Source organism: Capsella rubella, unplaced genomic scaffold (genome assembly GCF_000375325.1).
Source record: "Capsella rubella cultivar Monte Gargano unplaced genomic scaffold, Caprub1_0 scaffold_7, whole genome shotgun sequence".
NCBI classification, from domain to species: domain Eukaryota; kingdom Viridiplantae; phylum Streptophyta; class Magnoliopsida; order Brassicales; family Brassicaceae; genus Capsella; species Capsella rubella.
In genome coordinates, this window is record NW_006238917.1 from 6,735,832 (window position 1) to 6,750,158 (window position 14,327).

General features: G+C 34.7%; 3 protein-coding genes and 1 pseudogene across 3 annotated transcripts; 2 read left to right on the plus strand and 2 right to left on the minus strand.

Moving 5' to 3' along the window:
• The window catches only part of LOC17881011, a 49,453-nt pseudogene extending 39,263 nt beyond the window's left edge, over positions 1 to 10,190 (minus strand).
• LOC17877859 (cysteine-rich receptor-like protein kinase 13) lies at positions 4,513 to 7,083 on the plus strand. The gene is made up of 7 exons (XM_023778917.1): positions 4,513 to 5,380; positions 5,475 to 5,624; positions 5,721 to 5,836; positions 5,935 to 6,145; positions 6,229 to 6,466; positions 6,540 to 6,684; positions 6,782 to 7,083. The coding sequence occupies exons 1-7, from the start codon at positions 4,513 to 4,515 to the stop codon at positions 7,058 to 7,060; spliced, it is 2,007 nt and encodes a 668-aa protein (XP_023634685.1). The 3' UTR covers positions 7,061 to 7,083.
• Positions 7,841 to 9,601, plus strand: LOC17880206 (cysteine-rich receptor-like protein kinase 11). Its single transcript, XM_023778934.1, has 4 exons — positions 7,841 to 8,715; positions 8,773 to 8,930; positions 9,094 to 9,209; positions 9,319 to 9,601. The coding sequence occupies exons 1-4, from the start codon at positions 7,841 to 7,843 to the stop codon at positions 9,532 to 9,534; spliced, it is 1,365 nt and encodes a 454-aa protein (XP_023634702.1). The 3' UTR covers positions 9,535 to 9,601.
• A 727-nt stretch (positions 10,191 to 10,917) lies between the features above and the next one.
• Positions 10,918 to 13,645, minus strand: LOC17879174 (cysteine-rich receptor-like protein kinase 10). Its single transcript, XM_006283223.2, has 7 exons — positions 12,811 to 13,645; positions 12,513 to 12,650; positions 12,311 to 12,429; positions 12,009 to 12,219; positions 11,683 to 11,920; positions 11,454 to 11,604; positions 10,918 to 11,380 (listed from the first exon to the last, which is right to left on the minus strand). The coding sequence occupies exons 1-7, from the start codon at positions 13,610 to 13,612 to the stop codon at positions 11,057 to 11,059; spliced, it is 1,983 nt and encodes a 660-aa protein (XP_006283285.1). The 5' UTR covers positions 13,613 to 13,645; the 3' UTR covers positions 10,918 to 11,056.
• Positions 13,646 to 14,327: the final 682 nt, after the last annotated feature.

Below are 14,327 nucleotides of genomic sequence, written 5' to 3' on the forward strand. Positions count from 1 at the left end.
TAATATAAAACATATATGTGTACATTATAAACAGTAAAAGTAAATAAAATATATATTTGAGAAATATGAAACCGAATGAGATCAAAACAAAGTGATACAAATTAGCACATACATAATATTGTAGGCAATTGTAAATTGATGTTAATTTATTGTTAATATTAAAAGTAAACAAAACTCATATTTCACCTAAGATATATGATTTTTTTAGACCTTACTTAGAAAAACTTTTTCAATTTAGAAAATATTTCACCTGAGATATAAGAGCTTTTGATTTATAATTATGTAAACACTAAAAAGATAAAACAAAAGCCAAATCAACAGGTGAAGATTATTTGAAAAAAAAGAACTTTGATATTTTTCATTCTAATTGAGTAGAAAAGAAGCTCACATATACGTAGATGAGATCCTTTTATATATATAAAAATTATTGTATGTAGAATTTGTTCAAGAATAAAATTAATATTGAAACCATTTAAGAACAAACATAAAGATTGACATAACTATAAAAGCTAAAGAAATGAATTTATATTCAAAAGGCATCACATGTTTACATCAACATTAACAAAGAAGATGAACGAATATATCTGTCTATTATATGTACATGCCAACAATCATGAAATGCTCTTAAGTAATCGAATTTATGTTCGGTCTCTATAGGAAAATCTAACTTGGGTTAGATATTTATATTGTTATGAAAAGAAAGACTATTATTTAGAACAAATGATTAAATATGATATTAGTGTAGAGTGTAGATTGGATATGATATTAGTGTATAATAACTCATACCTTATTAAATATTATAATTTAATAAGATTTTAGTGAAGTTCATTAATTCATAAAATGTAATAAAAATGTAGTAGGATTTAAATAAAATGTAAAAATTTATGTAAAATAGATGTTTTAATTATGTGATAGTAAATCATATATACATATATATGTGATTTTATATCATATGCAATATGAAATTTTATTATAAAATAATCTGTTTTTTTTGGCAAAAGAACTTTAGGTATTAAAAATTGGATTCAGAAGTAGATGTCAAGTTATATTTATAGGAAAGTAACTTTAGTTATATCTTTTGCTTTACACAAATTAATTTTGGATCCCAATTAATAATTTTACTCATAATAATTTTTTCATAATAATTTTATTTTAATTGTTACCTAACTATATGAATATTTGGAAATAAGATTGAGATAAATGTTTAGTTAGAAATAAACATGAAAATAATTAATAAAAAATAAAGGATAACACGTGTCATCAACAAAGAGCCCCAAATGTCGTAACGTGCTGAAAAGTTAGAAAAAACCTTGTTCAACTGATGAATGAATTAAACTAAATTTAATTTTTATGAACTATATGATTTAAAAAAATTTAAAGACCAATTTTTGAAAACCAAGTACTTTTTGTTTCTTTTTAAACAGTTAGACCTCAAATTTTAAATAAATTAAATATTATAATATTCTATTGGATGACAAACTAAATATAATTATACATATATTGAAATAAATTACAAAATATTATTTGAGATTTTCAAAAAATAGAAGAAGTTATTTGTTAAAGGTTTAAATTGAAACTTTTATTTATATAACAATCAAAACTTTTATTTTACATATGTGTTATATCATACTTTCTTCATTCATACTCATAAGTATGAAAACGTATGTATAATAAGGCATTAGACATAAAAATTGAAAAAGTATGTATAATAAGGCATTAGAAATAAAAATTGAAACTATGTTTGATATATATCATATTTTCTAAAATAAATTAAGATGAAATTCTTAGAATGATACTTTTATTGATTTTCAATCCATATAAAAATACAAAAATAGAAAACTATTTAAGATACATGAATGTAGTGAAGAAGAATGAGAGAGATTAATTATAAGATGGTAATCCAAAATAGACAATAGAGATAAAATAGTATCATATAAAACAATGTAAATATATATCATATAGTGTCAAAAAATAAAATTTAGATCAAACTTGTACAATGCAAATTAAATTTGTTTTTCAACTCATACAACAACAAACAACCAACAAAAAGAAACAGAAAACAAAACAAACTCAATTATAAAAGATTTGAGATAAAGTGGAAGAGTAGGAGGGAATGAGAAAATGAGAAAATGAGTATTTATAAGATGAGAAGTGATGAGAGTTACCATTTAGAAGAAAATATTGTAGGAGTTAATTCTAATTTATTGAGTGTTGACTAAAATTGAGTAGAAAAATATAGTGAATGCAAATTTATATTATTTCAATTTTTATATTAAAGTCTGAGTTAAATGTATATAATTAATTGTGTTTTAATTGAATATAAATATAGATGATCAATTTTTTTTTTTTTATGGCTTGATTAAAATAATTTTTTCTTTAGGTTTATATTAAAGTGTCAGTTTAATATATATAACTAAATGTGTTTTATTTTTGGTTTAGTTGAAAACATAATTTAAAAAAAAACATTTTATAGAAAAATAGAACAATAAGAAGAAAGTGAGACAAACCACAAATAAAACACAATTGATCATATATATCTATCTCTCACTTTAATTTTAAAACTGAAAAATATATATTCAATTAAAACACAATTAATTAGATCTCTACATTTAACTCACACTTTAATATAAGAACTGAAATTATAAAAATTTGCATTAACTATATTTCTGTACTCAATTTTATTCAACACAAAATTAATAAGAATTAACTCCCACAGTTGTTGATTTACTACCAAATAATTAAAACATCTATTTTACTCAATTTGCATACATTTTATTTAAGTTTCTTCCATCATTAAAGTGAAAAAAGAACAGAGTATTTGATAATAAAATAAATATGATGGATAAAAATTTAAATAAAATGTAAGAAAATTATGTAAAATAGATTTTTTAATTATGTGATAGTAAATCATATATACATATATATGTGATATATCATATGCAATATGTGATTTTGTTTTAAAACTTTAGTTATATCTTTTTCTTTAGAGAAATGAATTTTGATCCCAATTAATAATTTTACTCATAATTATTTTTTCATAATAATTTTATTTTAATTTTTACCTAATTATATGGTTATTTGGAATTAAGATTGACATAAATGTTTTAGTTAAAAATAAAAATGAAAAGAATTAATTAAAAATAAAGGATGACACATGTCATCAACAGAGAGCGCCAAATGTCGCAACGTGGTGAAAAGTTAGGAAAAACCTTGTTATATTATATAAGATATATATATCAGACGATGTTTCTTCGTACTATAACCGACATTAAATATTACCTTTTTAAATATCGTAAATTTTAGAAATTTATTATTTCATAACTGATAATTGTTAATAGTAAAAAAAAAAACCAAAATTCTAAAAAGAAATATTCAGAAAAAAGTACTACAAGAAATTGGAATGTCGATCCAATAGTCTGGGAGAGCAATCAGAATACGAAAGTTAGATGCATCCATGAACGGATTATATTAGTTATATAGGTTATAGCTTATAGGACAAACTAAGTAACTAACATTAATTAATGATATTTGTAGATAGGTTTCATCAGTCTGGGGACGTGCTACGCAATTAAACTTAATCCAAAAAAATCATATCTATTTCCACCAGAGTCGGAGTTTTCCCGATTTATTACTGAAACCCGGTTTATTTGCAAAACCAGTGATACTCTAGATACACATGACATTAGCCCACTGCAATGATCATGATCTCCCTCTGCATGACTGCATCTGCCTCTCTCGTTCGTTCAACGGTTAAAACATATGGTCGCGAATGATGATTAACTTCAGCGTTTTCCGGTAGCCCAAAAACCGTTGACTATTTTTTTTTTTTTTTGCGGAGCCGTTCTGTGCCGTATATGTCTAACATAGAGGGTTGAAAGGACCACTTTAACAAATTCAACATTTAGAAATTTTCAGAGAAACTTGGATTTTCTAATAAACCCCTGAAACACTAAGACAAAAAATTAGCGACAATCTTTTTAAAAGGAATAAGACTATGTGATGAACGATTAATTGTATAACTTTGTATGTATTTACTATATAGCTCATTATTCACACCCTTATGTGCGGATGGAGATGGTGTGCAAGGTTATAATAGGTTAGGGCTCACGAGACCGACGACTCCTCGGGGATTTTTAAAGGATTCTTTTAAGCGATTTCGTTAGTAGCCTTATGGCATTTGCGACGTGTTTTGAAATGTTTATTGGTTTTAAAGGTAAGATATTGATTATCAGAAAGCTAACTACTTTGGCCGAGGATGAGTGTTATTGCATTGGTGACTCAACCCCAGCCTATTGGCCTAGTACATTATCTTCGTTATTATTTGAAAGGATTTAAGCACAATAATACTGTATGAACAGAGAAAAATGACTTTATGACTTTTAGATTTTAGATTTTCGTCTCTCTTATTGTGACATTTAGAAAGTTTCCGAGAAACAACAAATGCTGTTTAAATTGGTAAGAAACGAACAGATGTTTAAACACTCAAACAAAGCTATAATTCCTGAAGGCAAAATGAAACAGAGGAGTTTCTTATCAATCCTCTGTTTTGTCCTCCTAAGCTTTGGTGTTTCCTCTGTTTTATCACAAACATGCATACAGAACCGTAAGAATTTCATACCAAACGGTACATACGATTCAAACCGCCGTGAAATCCTCTCTTCTCTTCCTTCAGATGCCGCTTCTCAAGATGGTTTCTACTACGGTTCCATAGGAGAAGAGCCGAACCGAATCTACGCATTAGGTATGTGCATCCCAAGATCAAGTCCAAGTGACTGTTCTAATTGTATAAAGGGCGCGGCAGGCTGGTTGATACAGGATTGTGTTAACCAGACAGATGCGTATTATTGGGCACTTGATCCAACGTTGTGCCTTGTCCGCTACTCCAACATTTCTTTCTCCGGATCTGCAGCTTATTGGGAAATTGAACCGCAGTATTTGGTCTTGAACACTGCAACTATCGCCTTAGATCTAACAGAGTTCAAGACAAGATGGGAGGAGTTAACATTTCGTATGATTGCTGCAGCCTCTACAGAAAGAAGCACACCATCGTCCAATGATAATTATTACAAAGTTGATTATGCAAACTTGACAAAATTCGAGAATATATATGCACTGATGCAATGCACGCCAGATATATCTCCGGATGAATGTGGCAACTGTTTGCGACAAAGCGTGATGGACTACCAGAAATGCTGTGGGAATAATACAGGAGGCTATGTTATGCGGCCAATATGCTTTTTTCGGTGGCAATTGTTTACATTCTCAAAGGCTTTTGATAACATTACTTTGGCTCCAGCTCCTCCTCCTCCTCTGCTGAGACGTCCTGTGACCGCGTCACAACCACCTTCCGCAGGCAACCCGGGCAAGACGCCAGACAAAAGTAAGTCCTTGCAAAGTGATGAATTTGAGTACCGTCACAAGACTCAGTCTATAAGATAAAAGGCTATATGGTTAATTTGTTTTTAATTCTCCAGGTAGTGAAAATATCTCAATGAAAACTATTGTAGCAATTGTTGTGGTTGGTGGATGCATCATCATCATCATCATCATCATCATCTTGGGACTTCTTGCTCACCGGTTTGCTCGGAAGGGAAAACCGTATCAGGAAGTTGAACTTAATCAAAGTGAGTGTTGTTCATTTTTTTATTTATTAGGCCTCTAAGCTTTTAGCAAATATATAGTCTACGGAAACTAACTAAGACCATTTATTACAACTGTAGCTGGTATTACATCTGTCCGCTCCCTGCAATACAAATTCAAGACGATCGAAGATGCAACAAATAAATTTTCAGAGAGCAACAGACTTGGTCAAGGTGGATTTGGAGATGTTTTCAAGGTATCATTTCCTTAGCTACTTGCTTCTCTAGATTAAAGATGGAATTAAAGAGTTAAACGACTAAGCTATGTATATCGTCTGATTGATGTTATTTTTAGGGTACGTTGCCTGATGGAAAAGAAATTGCAGTCAAGAGATTGTCCAGAAAATCAGAACAAAGTAAGAAAGAGTTCAAGAATGAGGTTGTTCTTGTAGCGAAACTTCAGCATAGAAATCTTGTTAAGCTTCTCGGATTTTCCGTCAAAGGAGAAGAAAGAATCATTGTCTACGAGTTTTTGCCTAATAGAAGTCTCGACTACATCCTCTTTGGTAAGAAGGGCTATATTATAATCTCTCAAATGAAAGCTTAGTTCTTGATCACATCGTCTAATGGGTTTATATGAGACATGCAGACCCTACAAAGCAAGGGGAGTTAGACTGGAAAAAGAGGTACAAGATCATTGGAGGAATTGCTAGAGGGATGTTATATCTTCACCAAGATTCACAACCCACAATCATACATCGTGACCTCAAAGCGGCTAATATCCTCTTGGACGCTCATATGAACGCGAAAGTTGCAGATTTTGGGACGGCAAGAATCTTTGGGATGGACCAAAGTGTAGCTAACACTGAGAATCCAGCAGGAACTCCGTAAAATACTCTTATTATGTTTAATGAAATTAAGTTTCAAGAATCTTTTCTTGACCAATGTACGATCTTGCAGCGGTTACATGCCCCCAGAATACAAGGACCAAGGACAATTCTCAATGAAATCTGATGTGTATAGCTACGGAATCTTAGTTCTTGAGATTATATGCGGCAAGAGGAACACGAGCTACTCATCTCCGGTTCAGAACTTTGTCACATACGTGAGTATTTAAAAAGAACTAGAAAACCCTCATGATCTATCTAACTATATATGGCTGTATCTGTAAACTTTTGATTGATCTTTGAATTGTGTTATAGGTCTGGAGGTTATGGAGAAGCGGGTCACCATTAAACCTTGTTGACCAAGCAATTGCAGATAATTATCAGAGTGAAGAAGTAACAAGATGCATCCACATTGCGCTTCTATGTGTTCAAGATGATCCCACAGATCGTCCCGACTTTTCGATAATCATGTCGATGCTCACTAGCAATTCTCTCATATTACCTGTTCCTAAGCGACCTCCATCCCTCATTCCAGACACGCCCACCCAATCTACGTTAGGGTCCAATTCCCAAACTATCAATGATGAAACTTGATCCTCTTTGAAAATGATGTTACATTGGACTTTGTTTGATAATTAACTATGTTTTTTCTTATTTCAGTATAAACTGTATTGAAATTATTCAAAAGTTATGTATATGTGAGCTGTGACGTGTAAGATACTCATCAAAAGTTATGTACACTTTTAGCATTTTCTTGTTTCTAACATTCATATAGTGACGCTCTACAAACCTTGATCTGTTAATTATTCTGTGAATAACGTATCAATCACTTCGCTCATCCCTCAGTTCTTGTCAATGGAGTTCTTTCGTCTATACAGCTCAACTCCCATTCTTCTTCAATAATTACACACTAGTCTTTTAAAACTAAAGATGTTTTTTTCCCAACAAAGATATTCAATTTGATTTTGATAATATTTTAAAGATAGTGATACTCAAATTTGATAGTACATTTAGCTATTAAGAAAATTAAAGTTCTTTAATAATCCATTCCTTTTTTGAAGGATATAATATTCAGGGAGGCTACTTTGAATACTGTAAGTGTAAAGAAAAAGCTAAGGAAAAGGAAAAGAAGAAAAACAAAAAAAGTAGTCTTTCTTGTTATTTAAGCAAAAAGTATTTAGGTTTAGGTTTTAATATTTAGGTTTAACGAAAAGCTAAGGATTCGATATTTAGTTTTAAGGAAAGGAACACGTTTATCAGTTTGACGAAATCATTATTTTGAAATTGGTTGATCACTTAAATTAACAACAAACGTTAGATGATATAATTGCTGTTTAAATAACCTAAGACAAAGCTATAATATTTGAAGGAACAATGAAGCAGAGACTTATATTCTCAATCCTCTGTTTTGGCCTTATAAGCTTCCGTGCTGCTTCAGAGATAGCACAAACATGCACGAGTGACCAGGGGACTTTCAGACCCAACGGTACTTACGATGCAAATCGCCGTCTCATCCTCGCTTCTCTTCCTTCCAATGTCACGGCACAAAACGGCTTCCTCTACAACACCTCCATCGGACAAGAACCAAACCGTGTCTACGGAGTAGGGATGTGCATGCCAGGATCAGTTCAAGAGGACTGTTCTCGTTGTCTCAAGTATGCGTCAGACTGGTTGATAGGGAGCTGTCCTAATCAGATAGCTGCGTATATTTGGTATATTTGGTCATCTGATCCAAAGCTCTGTTATGTGCGCTACTCCAACAGCTCTTTCTCAGGATCTGCCGATCTTGAACCAAAGTATGTAGTCTACTTCACTGCGGATATCACCTCAAATTTAACAGAGTTCAAGATGATATGGGAAGGATTAACACTAAGTATGATTTCTGCAACCTCAGCTTCAAAGAACACACCATCATCTAGTAATAACCATTACAAAGCTGATGTTGCAACCTTCACCAAATTCCAGAATATATACGCTGTGATGCAATGCACACCAGATTCTTCTAATGTTGATTGTGACAACTGTCTACGAGAAAGCGTGTCTGACTACCAGTCATGCTGTGGCCACAAGATAGGAGGCTATACTATGCGGCCAATTTGCTTCTTCCGGTGGCAATTTTATCCATTCTGTAACGTTTTTGATAACATTACAATATTGGCTTCTCCTCCTCCTCCTACGCTGGAACATCCTTCTTTAGCTGTCGACCAATCTAACGCGACAAAAAATGGTAAGTGCTTTCAAAGCTGTGAGTAATATGACAAGAAACACTGTTGAAAGATTCAAAGGTTATACTGCATTTTCCACAGGAAATGGAAAAATCTCAAAAAAAAAGCTATTGTGGAAATTGTTGTTCCCATTGTAGTAATCTTCATCATCATCATCATTGTTTTGGTACTGCTTGCAAGGCGATCTGCTATACTTTGCTGGAGGAGAAAAACATATCAAGAAATTGGTCTTGACCAGTGTGAGTGTTATTCATATGCTTTTCACTGCCCTCTCTTAGCTTTTAGGATATATATCTAGTCTATGGAACTAATTAAGAGCATTTATGACAACAGTCTCTGATGATGATAAGTTGTTGTTGGTGATATGATATCAGAAAATGTGTCTTTCATATGATTATGCAGCTGGTATGACCAATGTTCGCTCCATCCAATTCGATTTGAAGACAATTGAAGTTGCAACAGGAAAATTTGCGAGGATTAACAAGCTCGGTGAAGGTGGATTTGGCGAAGTTTTCAAGGTGTCAATTCTTTGGCTACTTGGTTGTTCATTACTTCTGTTGAAAAACTTGGATTTGCATGAAGATTCAAAGTAAGCTGATATTAGTAACTGATCGATATTATGTGTAGGGTACTTTGTCTAATGGAATAGAAGTTGCAGTGAAAAGGCTATCGGAAACATCAGCACAAGGCGCACAAGAGTTCAAAAATGAGGTTGTTGTTGCAAAACTTCAGCATAGGAACCTTGTCAGGCTTCTCGGATTTTGTCTAGAAGGAGAAGAAAAGATACTTGTTTATGAGTTTGTCCCCAACAAGAGCCTCGATTACTTCCTCTTTGGTATGTGAACTTAGCAAATTTTATGTGTTCGTGATATTTTTTATAAGCTTCTCTAATTGACTGTTCTCGCTCCGAATTTTCTTGAACTGTTCACGGCTTCGATAGCGGCTTGGTTTAGAATGGGCAGAACCAAATCGCTTAACCGGTCTCGTTGGTTGGGTGTAACATTCTGGGTGTTAACTATTGTAACTCCACCGTTGGTTATCAGGGTCGAGAGAATATTCCGGTTAGAGTATCTAAGCACACACTCATCGTAATAGAGCGCGACCTCGCTCTCCTTCGGGCACCGAATTAAAGTATCGTTGACGGAGAATGCTACGCAGCTACGGCAGACTTCCGGTGAGACGTCTCCGCGGCAATTGAAAAATCCTGTGACTCTGTTGGGAGCTTGCCCGGCGGTGGCGCTTTGGAATCCGGTGGAGTAAGAGGCATTGGGGGAAGAGAGAGAGGACAAAAGGGTTCTGAGATTGGTGAGGTAAGTGCTGTTACTTGCGTATACTGTCGTATTAGGACAGCTATGGAATACGTAAGTGGGATCTTGAGCAGAAGCTCCTCTGAAGCTACTGATTAAGGAGAAGAGAAACAGGAAGAAGACAGAGGCGCAAGAAGACATGATTGGGCTTTCTTGATTTGTGTTTCTTATAATCAAGCTTTGGCAAGCCCCGATGTAGGTAACAAAAATTGATTTTGTGTTCTCATCTCTGCCGCTAAAGTAGATAGCGTGAAACAGAAGAGAGGATGGTATTTGTGAATAATGTCGACTAAAAGTCAAGGTCAAAGTAAACGCGTCTTGTGCTCAGTGCTCACTGCTCAACTGAGATGATATAAAGAAAATGGGAACTGAAAAATAATTTATATAACTAAAAGAATAATTTAACACGATATATTATAGGAAAACACCATTGTGTATACACAAAAATTGGCTTTATACATTTTTTCTTTTTTTATAACTAAGAAGTGATCTCAAAGGTTTTGTAAACCGAAAAACTAATCTTTTGGAATTGGAAGAAACTATATCAAATCTCGAATCCCCGTGGCCAATGCTACTCGGACCCAGGTGGCGGGACTTACCTCCCAAAGACTTTATACATTTTTTCTTCTCTTTAAAACTATTAGTTATTACAAATAATGAGAACTAATACAAAAATATTCTACCAATTCTTTCTGACTTTATTAAATTCCCGATTGATAACATTTCTTTCTATATGCTCTAGGGCATTATAATCACTAGCTCTATATCCTTTTACTATGCTAATGCTGTAGGGTTTTTGGATCAGTACATCCTTTTACTATATATGTTAATGCTCTAACAAACACTATATCTTTTTACTATGTTAATGCTATAGAGTTTTACAATCAGTATATGAATATCCTTTTAGATTGATTGCCCCTTTCTAAAGTTCTCGATTCGTGGAGAGAAATCGTCAATTCATTACAATAACAGTACAAAAATTCTACAACAAAACTGTTTAACATATTATCAACACCAATAGATTCAGGAATCAGGCATGAAAAGGTAATCATTCATCTTCAACGAGGATATATATCTGTGATCGATGCATCATCAACAGACCCTATAAGAGACTTGGTAGTTGAAAATTGGTCCGTATCAAGCGGGTCCTTTCCAAGTCTACTCTGAAAAAAGAGACCTGGTTGTCGTGGCACGGGTAAAGTCACGGTGTTACTTGTGAGCATCAGAACAATGGTTGACATTGTCGGACGCTCAACAGGATCTTCTTGAACACATAAAAGACCGATATGGACACATCGAACAACTTCATTTCTTTGAAAATTATCTGCAATAGCTGGATCCACGAGTTCTAATGGTGTCCCGTTACTCCACAGCTTCCAAGCCTAGAATATCAATAGATCAATCAAACACTTGCAACTATAGGTAAATATAGAACTTGATTGGCTCAAAACTTACATATGAGACCAAATCATGTGCTCCGTCTGTTCGGTAGAAGCTGTTAATCTTCTTTCCGCTTATAATCTCAAGAACTAACACTCCGAAGCTATAGATATCAGATTTCATTGAGTACTGACCATGCATCGCATACTCAGGAGACATGTAACCACTGTAACCAAACAAAACTATGTTAGCAAAAGTGTTTTCAGCAAACTTCAACTTATGGGAAATTACTCGGTAGACTTACTAGGTGCCAACTATTCTGTTTGTATTCTCCTCAGTTTGGTCCAATCCAAAGATCCTAGCCATTCCAAAGTCTGCAATTTTAGGATTCATATCCGCATCCAAGAGAATATTACTCGCCTTGAGGTCACGGTGTATGATTGTGAGTCGTGAATCTTGGTGAAGATACAGAATCCCTCGAGCAACTCCACCAATAATCTTGTACCGCCTAGTCCAATCCAGCTGACCTTGCTTAGCAGGGTCTGTCCACATCCATAAATCACAGTTAGCTCGCAAGTCGCAACCCCAAGTGTCAAAAACAATTGAAACAAAGACTTAAATAAAACTAACCAAAGAGGAAGTAATCAAGGCTTTTGTTGGGCACATACTCATAGACTAGCACCCTTTCGACTCCATCTAGACAAAACCCTAGAAGTCTAACCAAATTTCTATGCTGTAGCTTTGCAACAAGAACAACTTCGTTCTTGAACTCTGCTTCACCTTGTCCTGATGACTGTGATAGCCTCTTCACCGCAACTTCAGTCCCATCCGATAAAATACCCTGTTGTTTTCATCAGCATCATCCCATTAAACATACAAAGTTTTAAGTAAAAATAAAACACAGCTCAAGGCAGTTAAGGAATTGTAATTACCTTGTAAACCTCACCAAATCCACCTTCACCAATCTTATTACTCACTGCAAAATCATCTGTTGCAGTTTGAATTGTTCTATAATCAAGCTGCAGTGAGTCTGCGGTTGTGATATCATCTCCTGTTGCACGATTAAAGTCTTAGAAGAAGGGAAAAGAAACACAGCATTGGCATTACAGATCGTTCATCACTTGAAATCTTTACCATCAAATGCAGATGTGGTGCCGTAACTCTTCTTTGCCCTTCTTGCAAGGAAACAGTAACCAGATACGAAAAGCAGAACAACCACTACTATAGGCACAACAATGGCTACCACTAACACACTTGAATTCCCACCTTTCCCTGCTTTCCAAAGATCATTTTCTTAAGATCAGTCAATGGTAGACGAATAGCAAATCGAAATTCTTACAAAATAACAACAAAACTTATCTACTTTGGTTCTGTCAATTTCGAGAAATCACGGAAACATGACAAAACAGAGGAAAAAAAACAGAGCTCTGACCAGGTGGCGGAGGAGCTGACACCGGAGGAGTAGAAGCTGGCGGAGGTGGTGGTGTTCTAACGGCGGATTCGTTGTAAAAAGGGTAGAGCTCGTATCTTGAACTACAGCTCGGCGTAATTACTCTGGCCCCAAGTCTATCAGTAGGTATTTGATTGATGATCAGCTGCAGACAACGCGAACAGTCTTGTCTCGGCAGATCAGATGTGCACTGAACCAGTCCGTACAAATCTTGCAACGCAGTAATATTTGCTTTGCTGGTACCGAAATTTCTTGAACTGTCCTCGGCTTCGGTGAGGGCTTGGTTTAGAGTGGGCAGAACCAAATCGCTTAACCGGTCTCGTTGGTTGGGTGTAACATTCTGGGTGTTAACCAAGATAACTCCACCGGTGGTTATCAGGGTCGAGAGAATATTCCGGTTAGAGTATCTAAGCACACACTCATCATAATAGAGGGCGACCTCGCTCTCCTTCGGACACCGAATTAAAGTGTCGTTGACGGCAAAGACCACGCACCTACGGCAGACTTCCGGCGAGACGTCTCCGCGGCAATTGAAAAATCCGGTGACTCTGTCGGGAGCTTGCCCGGCGGTGGCGTTTTGGAATCCGGTGGAGTAAGAGGCATTGGGGGAAGAGAGAGAGGACAAAAGGGTTCTGAGATTGGTGAAGTAAGTGCTGTTCCTTGTGTAAACTGTCGTATTAGGACAGCTGTGGAATACGTAAGTGGGATCTTGAGCAGAAGCTCCTCTGAAGCTACTGATTAAGGAGCAGAGAAACAGGAAGAAGACAGAGGCGCAAGAAGACATAATTCGGCTTTCTTGATTTGTGTTTGTTGTGATCAAGATGCTTTTGGAAGCGCCGAACGATATAGGAAACAGAGGAAATGTTTTATGAAGAGGGACGAGGAAAAGTCAAGGTCAAAGTAAGAGAAGGCGTCATGTATTGAATTGTGTCGGGTCCAATCCAACTTGCTGTGTTCACGGTTCACCTACTAATCCGTTAATGATACGCATAAAGTAATTACAATTATATAAAACTAAGAAACTACTTAAAAAAAAAAATATAGAGTATCAAGAAAATAGTCAAAATTTAAATACATTTAAATCTATAAATATAAGCTTTAAATTGAGAAGGACAAGTGGGTTAGTGGTTCTCACCTCTGTTGCCTTCTCACCAGATCCGGGTTCGAGTCCGATCCCTCTCGAAGAGAGACGTATAATTTGTAATGATGACAAAAAAAAAAGCTTTAAATATAAGCACAGAGATAGACGGTTGGATTTTTCAAGGAGAAATAAAAACTTAGCATTGGCATGATTTCATCTTAATTACTACTAGTAAACCATATAGATCTAAAATATGAGGAAAAATAGATGTATATTTTTTTTCTTGAATAGACGTGGTGGAAATTTGGAATCTCTGTTGACTATTTCTTCAAAGAACATTCTCGCCATATGATACGGGAAAAATTCTATAGGGTTGTATGGTAGGTAATAATGTAATGTTGTATCGCCTATGTTGAGA

Bases quoted from the DNA above. Each gene is read 5' to 3' on its own strand.
- LOC17877859 (XM_023778917.1), top strand. From the start codon at position 4,513: ATGAAACAGAGGAGTTTCTTATCAATCCTCTGTTTTGTCCTCCTAAGC. The intron at 5,625-5,720 runs GTGAGTGTTGTT...TTACAACTGTAG, and splicing joins GGAAGTTGAACTTAATCAAA to CTGGTATTACATCTGTCCGC. The intron at 6,146-6,228 runs GTAAGAAGGGCT...TGAGACATGCAG, and splicing joins TCTCGACTACATCCTCTTTG to ACCCTACAAAGCAAGGGGAG.
- LOC17880206 (XM_023778934.1), top strand. From the start codon at position 7,841: ATGAAGCAGAGACTTATATTCTCAATCCTCTGTTTTGGCCTTATAAGC. The intron at 8,931-9,093 runs GTGAGTGTTATT...ATGATTATGCAG, and splicing joins AGAAATTGGTCTTGACCAGT to CTGGTATGACCAATGTTCGC. The intron at 9,210-9,318 runs GTGTCAATTCTT...TATTATGTGTAG, and splicing joins GATTTGGCGAAGTTTTCAAG to GGTACTTTGTCTAATGGAAT.
- LOC17879174 (XM_006283223.2), bottom strand. From the start codon at position 13,612: ATGTCTTCTTGCGCCTCTGTCTTCTTCCTGTTTCTCTGCTCCTTAATC. The intron at 11,921-12,008 runs GTTAGTTTTATT...GGATGTGGACAG, and splicing joins CCTTGATTACTTCCTCTTTG to ACCCTGCTAAGCAAGGTCAG. The intron at 11,381-11,453 runs GTAAGTTTTGAG...TTGATATTCTAG, and splicing joins CACATGATTTGGTCTCATAT to GCTTGGAAGCTGTGGAGTAA.